The sequence below is a fragment of the Vigna umbellata genome, chromosome 8 (assembly GCF_029865625.1).
Source record: "Vigna umbellata cultivar VRB3 chromosome 8, Vumbellata_1.0, whole genome shotgun sequence".
NCBI lineage: Eukaryota > Viridiplantae > Streptophyta > Magnoliopsida > Fabales > Fabaceae > Vigna > Vigna umbellata.
Genome location: NC_142172.1, coordinates 43648162 through 43655013, shown reverse-complemented (window position 1 = coordinate 43655013; position 6852 = coordinate 43648162). Strand labels below are relative to the sequence as shown.

Here is a 6852-nt window from a genome sequence, read left to right as displayed (position 1 = left end):
TTTTATTTACATTATTAAGATAGGTTTAACAATTTTATAATTATATATTGATATGTTAAATACAGGGACAATATACTATAAATTTATTTTACAGTTTTATAATATTATTTAAATACGTACTGTCATGAATATTAATTATTTTGATTTGTTAATTTTATTTATTAATTACCTTAAAAAGTTATTCACCAATACTTTTGGTTGATTCTGCCTATAAAATTGATTTAAACTATAAACAAATAAAAAAATATAAAGAGTAGTAGCAATAAATTGAAAATATAAAATTTGACTAGATAATAATAGTGTTAACACAGTAACTGTAGAAAGATGAATTAATAATAGCAGAAGGTGGGGTGGTAGGGTCGGGGAGAGAAACTCGGTTCTCCCGCCTCTTGAATTCTTGAATCCCTGAAACAGTAAAGTAAGCAAAGCAAACCCTTCATTTTCACATTCACCACTCTCAGTCTCAGAGAGAGGATCGAATGTTGATTCTCCTCTTTTTTCTCTCTGCAAATGGACACGCCAGATAGGAGCAAGATCAACACCCCTCTTTCTCAGTTTGAGGTTTACCTTCCTCCTCCACTTTCTTCTTTGCACTTGCTTCACTCTTTAGCAATCTAACTACTTTTTTTTTAGGTTAAATTTGTTTTCTGTTAATTCACTATGAAGTGGTAGTGAAATGTTCAGTTTCTGTGTTCTAGATCATCCCATATGTTCAGTTTGACCGCTTCCCATGTCTATAACCAATTTGGGAAATAGGTTATTGTTGTTGGTTTATATTTTGTGTCTGTTTCAGAAGGTTTATGCCAGTGAGGAAAGTGAAGTTTCTAACTCAGATTCGACTTTTACTGAAGTTTATGTTGATTTTTCTGTTCAAATGTGATTAATTTTGCATTTAGGACTCATTTTAAGTTTCTTCTGTATACTGTTTTGTGGTCAATGGCCGTATTGCTGAGGGTTTTGTGCTTTGAAGATTTTAGGTTTTTCTTTTTCGGCTAATCTGTACAATTTAAGTTGTTATGAAAGTAACCTGTTTGTGATCTGGTTTGTTAACAGATTGTTTTGTACCCTATTTCCTGATTTTTCCTGATCTTTCTTAATGCAAAGTTGGAACCCTTGTGATTTGCATGCATAGTTTTGTTTTGGTTTAGCCGGATTAACCATATTCTTATGCTTGGTGGTGATATGCAGGATTCACCTGTATTTAACTATATCAGTAATCTATCTCCTATAGAGCCTGTTAAGTCTGTTCACATTACCCAGACCTTCAATTCGCTTAGCTTCTCATCTCCTCCATCTGTTTTCACATCACCCCATGTCAATTGTCACAGAGAATCCAGATTCCTCAGGAGGTAACTAAATTTTTTTTTTGTTGTTTGTTACTTTTGATGACTGCAAGTGACATTGGTGTGTACAGAACTGTGGATGTTTTAATAATTTGATTTTGTTTGTTCTCTGATTATTTAGGCATAACCTTTTGGATGCATCCAAATGTAAGGGTTCATCTGAAGATATAAACAATGTTTATTCATGTGAAAAGACTCCCGCAGATTCAACTCAGCCATGTCATGAATCAAGTGAGCCACAGGAAAATACCAATCCAAATATTTCCATAAGAGATACCTCAATCGAGCCATGTGATGAAAACCCAAATATCTCAATTGAGGTCCCACAAGGCTTGAAGTATAATTTGGCTAGCCCAGGATATGAACCTGTGATCTGTGCTGATGAGGCTGACTCTCTTTTGGAACTGCCAGGCAAACCAGGATCAGATGTTTCTTATGTTCCAGATGACTCTGAAAAGGATTCAATTGAGGGTGAAATGCATCTTCCAGCTTTATGTCAAAATGAGGAAAAAATTGAAGGACCAAATTGTGGTGTGGATGATTTAATTAATGAAGCCTCTGATCTGTTAATGTTTAGTCCCCCAAATATGAAAGAAGCTTTTAAGGATATAAATAAACAATTAAATCCTTCAACAAAGCTTACCAATTTGAGGACTTTGTTACGACAATCTGCTACCAATGATGGTCATCAAATGCACATTGTTGATACAGTTGCTTCTGGTTCAGAACATGAAATTGAAAATCATCCTTGTGAATCAGGAGCAGCCACAGACACAGTTCAGAGACAAGGCAAACATAACAATGTTGCTTTGGTGGCTAGCAATCCCATTGAGAAAGTGGATGATAAGGTAGGAAAATGAAGTCTGTTTGATATGCAGTGAGCTACGTGTATGCAGAGCTTTTCTTACTTGTAGTTAGATGTTCATGATTTCATGTTATAAAGACACCTTGATTTCTTGATTACTGTTCATGTACACTATCACACACTTGATTATATTTGTAAATCAATTCCTGCATTGTTTATTTATGAAATTTATAATTCTAGGAAAATGTTTTATGACTGTTGGTTGTAGTCACTCATTACTTTTGAAGCACATCCTATAAAAATAAATCATTATTTTGTTCCTTTTGCACATTTTGCATTCCCCAACATGTGTTATAGTATAGTGATAAACAATTTTTTATGTTCAGTTTTGTTTTACAAAATTATGACGAAAGTTGAATATTTTTCTTTCTCTGCCATTATGTTTACTGTTGAACACATCAATCAATCTAAAATTACTTTTGTCTTTGTATTTAGCTTGTTTATGTGACACACCGTGGTATACGGAGACGCTGTTTAGATTTTGAGATGGCTAGTGTCCAAAGGAAGAATCTAGATGGTAAATCAAACACCAATTCCAGTGCAGAAAAATCTGATGAGATGGATGTTAGTAAAGGAAAGCAACTGCTCCCCATTAAACATAGTGGGGATTCACGGAAGTGTGTTTTGCCTGGAATTGGTTTGCACTTGAATGCCCTTGCTAGCTTAAATGATTGCAAAAACATAAAAATTGAGACATTGCTATCTGGAAGGCAACCTAACCTTCCCAGCTCCTCCTCATCCTTGCAACTTTCTGCAAGCCAAGATCATCAACTATCTTTGGTACCTACATCAGTGGAAAAAGATATGGAGCAATCAGATAATGAAGTTCAGCCTGGTGAAGATTGTACCCAGCCTTTGGTTCACATGCCTGGTGAAGATTGCACCCAGCCTTTGGTTCACATGCCTGGTGAAGATTGTACCCAGCCCTTGGTTCACATGCCTGGTGAAGATTTCCAGCAGAATAGCCCTAAAAAGAAAAGGCAAGTATAGTTGCCCATTATCTAGTGTGCTTGATTACCTTCATTCCATTATATTTTAGCTTTTTCTTTCTTCATTAGCTTGGTACTAAAGCTAGATCTACAGGCGCAGGTTGGAACAAGATGGGGAAGGGGAGTCTTGCAAGCGTTGTAATTGTAAGAAATCAAAGTGTTTGAAGCTGTAAGTTCAAAGAAACACCCCCTTTTCTTTTGGGTTGGCATACTATCTCAATCTGCAACGACCTTGGATTTTTGTAGTTTCTTTTAATGAACTGGTTTGTTTTGAATTTATTTTTTCAGAAGAAAACAAGGGGTCTAGTGTGTCTACTTCTTTTTTCATGAAGTTATGACTTGATTGAGTTCTGGCTGTTGAAGATGTAGATGTAGACTTTCACTGAACTTATGCGTTGAGTTTATATAGTCAGCTAGATAAATCCTGCAGAAGTTGCACATACACCTAAAAATATAGTGTGCTAAATTTCAGTCCACACTGCAAGACATGCTTCTTAATATTGCCACTTGGCCTTTCCTCATGTTAAATGTTATCTGAAATTACTCGAGTGACTTGTTAGGAAGTATTGTCAGCCAGATATTATCTGAAATCACTCAATTGACTTGTTAGGAATTACTGAAAGCCTTAATATGGAGAGGGACAGTTGGTTATTAAAGGGAGCTGTTGGCTTTCATAAATACTGTGATTGTTCTAGGAGCTTCTATATATGAAAACCTTGTTTATCAGATTTTCTAAGCTCCTTTCAGTTACTGTGATTGTTCTAGGAGCTTCTATATATGAAAATCTTGTTTATCAGATTATGTAAGCTCCTTTCAGTTCTGTCCTAAAAAGGTTGGCTACAACTTTTAAGGATTGAACTAGCTGTTTTGTAAAAATAATGCTTACCTTTGTGTTGATCTGGTTTTGGGGAGTAAAAGTCCTGACACATGGCATCTTAGTCAAAATGATCTAAAAAGGTTATCTCTTGAATTGAAAATGTACTTTTCTAAATTTCATCATCCAGGAAGTATGCTTTTTTGAATAACTTCTTTTGTTTGAGCTTATGTGGGTGATGCTATGATTTTCCATAGCCATTTCTATCATGTTTAGTTTAAAATGTAGTTTGGAAAATATCCTTTGACCCAGTCCCTTTGACTAGAACTTCAAAAACAACGTCAGCTAAAGTTTGTATCCTCTAATTTAAATATACTTCTGCCAAGTAAATGTGTCAGTTATCCATGTTATATTGGGCCTTGCTTATGATGACAATTTCCTTGAGCTTTCTGAATACTGTGTTTTATTACTATTAAAATATTGTGACATGAAAGATTGGGAAGGAATCTGGCTTTAATGTCTTTCTAATTAAACTTTTATGTTTACTTTACCAGTTATTGTGAGTGCTTTGCTGCGGGAGTCTACTGCATAGAGCCCTGTTCATGTCGTGATTGCTTTAACAAACCTATTCATGTTGATACCGTCCTTCAAACTCGCCAGCAGATTGAGTCTCGAAATCCACTTGCTTTTGCTCCTAAAGTCATACGGAGTTCTGATTCTGTACCTGAAATTGGGGTCAGAAAATAAAATTAGCTTTATTTTTCACTTTCAAATTTAAACCATATTTCTCCTATATCAATTATTTTCCATGCAGGATGACCCTAACAAAACTCCAGCTTCAGCCCGACACAAAAGAGGATGTAATTGCAAGAAATCAAGCTGCCTAAAGAAATACTGTGAATGTTATCAGGTTTTCTCCATTGTTATATCATGTATGCTACACCAGTTGCAGTATTATCTTGAATTACGAACAGCTATTATTTTATTTTGAAGGGTGGTGTTGGTTGCTCCATAAGCTGCAGATGTGAAGGATGCAAGAACACGTATGGTAGAAAGGATGGTAAGTCTCTTGTGTATTGCAATAATTGGAGTTAGGCATTGCCAATCAAAGCCATGAATTTTGCTCTTTAAACCCCTATTCTCTATATTATTCATCTAAACATTGTTTTCTGTTAATGGTAGTATTTTATGGCAACTTCTTTTTTTATGTTCAGGTTCTGTTCATTCTGGAATAGAAGCCAAGCCCGAAGAAGAAACAGAAGCATGTGAAAAGGGTGTGATGGAAAATGCTTCACATAAAACTGAAACACAAAATACTGAAGACCATCCTGATCATGCTCTTCCTACAACACCATTACGTCTTTCCAGGTTTGATATGCTGTGTTTTTGTCTGCTGATGATAAAAATTGTCCGATATTTATGTTGGTTGATTTTTATGTCACAGATCATTGATCCCATTACCCTTTTCATCAAAGGGTAAGCCACCAAGATCTTTTGTTACTACCATCTCCAGTTCTGGATTGTTTGTCAGCCAAAAGCTCGGGAAATCAAGTGCTCCGCGGTCTCAACCTAAATTTGAAATGCCTGTGCAAACTGTTCCGGATGATGACTCTCCTGTCACCTGCATCAAAACTTCTTCTCCAAATGGCAAGAGGATCTCCTCTCCTAATTGTGACGTGGGATCATCTCCTACTCGCAGAGGTGGGAGGAAGTTGATCTTACAATCTATCCCTTCATTTCCTTCTCTCACCCCTCACAATCTTCGGAGTGACTGAGGATCTAATCTTCTTAAGTTAGCCTCTTGGTTCCCGTTTCCAGTTTGTTGCAGTTGGAGCTGTATGCGTAGGTGAATGAATGTAAATGTTGAGCTCTCTTTTACTTTCGTAATAATATGTTGCTTTCATTTCTTACTGTACAACTTCACTTCAGTTGTATTATATCTTAACTACCGGTTATCATCTATCCTAAGAGTACTTGGAGAATGATTTGTTATTAAGTACTTATTGGTCGTGTTGGACTATTCCTTTTGGACAGCAATTTGATTTGTTATGGTACATACAGTAAATGTGGTTGGTATCTTGGAATCGAATTTAGCATAATTTAATTTACAATTACATTTTCACTATTGTATTGGTGAATGCTGCTCCTACAAGGGAATAAAATATTAGTTCCAATATTTTTACAAGGTGGCATGTTACTAGCAACTTTGCAGCATGATATCTGGAATATCACCGTAATGAAAGCTAAATCCCGGTTTTCTTGAATTGAAATGTTTGACTGGAAGTTACTTTGAGTAACCGCTAATCATTCTTAACTGTCTTTCTAATCAAATAGCATTTTCTTTCCTTTTCCTACATAGAGAAGACATAGGAGTCAGCTACAAGGAAGGACATGGACGAGACGAGGTAAGCGAATGCCTGATACAATAGTCTGGTCCTGCGACCTCTCATTGTCTTTTTCTCATTCGTTCTTGATAACCATGAATAGGAGTAATGAGCTTGCTAGTATTTTTTTTTACAAAGCCATTTCTTACTTCAAAAAGTAGCGAGCGGAATAGGTTTTTATTATAGATTTCTTGTCATATTCCGAAATCTTAATTTTAGGAAAACTTTAATATTGCGAAATATTTAGACAAGTTATTTTAGAAATAAGAAAGTTATATGCTGTTATAAAAAAGTTATATGATATTTTTATTTTAAAATTTTTTAATCATTACCACATTATAAATTATTTACATTAGTTAGACCTTACCAAGTTCGATATGAACTTTTGACATTTTTTTAAAATTAAATTGATTTTTGACTTCAAAACAAAACTTGAAACACAAAATAGTATGACCTT

General features: G+C 35.2%; 1 protein-coding gene across 1 annotated transcript; it reads left to right on the top strand.

Annotated features, from left to right (window-relative positions):
• The first annotated feature begins 360 nt into the window (after positions 1 to 360).
• Positions 361 to 6087, top strand: LOC124836402 (protein tesmin/TSO1-like CXC 2). The gene is made up of 10 exons (XM_047311555.2): positions 361 to 561; positions 1189 to 1349; positions 1465 to 2191; positions 2644 to 3188; positions 3292 to 3366; positions 4566 to 4746; positions 4826 to 4921; positions 5005 to 5071; positions 5226 to 5379; positions 5456 to 6087. The coding sequence occupies exons 1-10, from the start codon at positions 511 to 513 to the stop codon at positions 5784 to 5786; spliced, it is 2388 nt and encodes a 795-aa protein (XP_047167511.1). The 5' UTR covers positions 361 to 510; the 3' UTR covers positions 5787 to 6087.
• The last annotated feature ends 765 nt before the right edge of the window (positions 6088 to 6852 follow it).

Coding starts and splice junctions, on each gene's coding strand:
- LOC124836402 (XM_047311555.2), top strand. CDS start 511: ATGGACACGCCAGATAGGAGCAAGATCAACACCCCTCTTTCTCAGTTT. Junction 562..1,188: donor CCCCTCTTTCTCAGTTTGAG/GTTTACCTTCCT, acceptor GGTGATATGCAG/GATTCACCTGTATTTAACTA. Junction 4,922..5,004: donor AATACTGTGAATGTTATCAG/GTTTTCTCCATT, acceptor TTTATTTTGAAG/GGTGGTGTTGGTTGCTCCAT.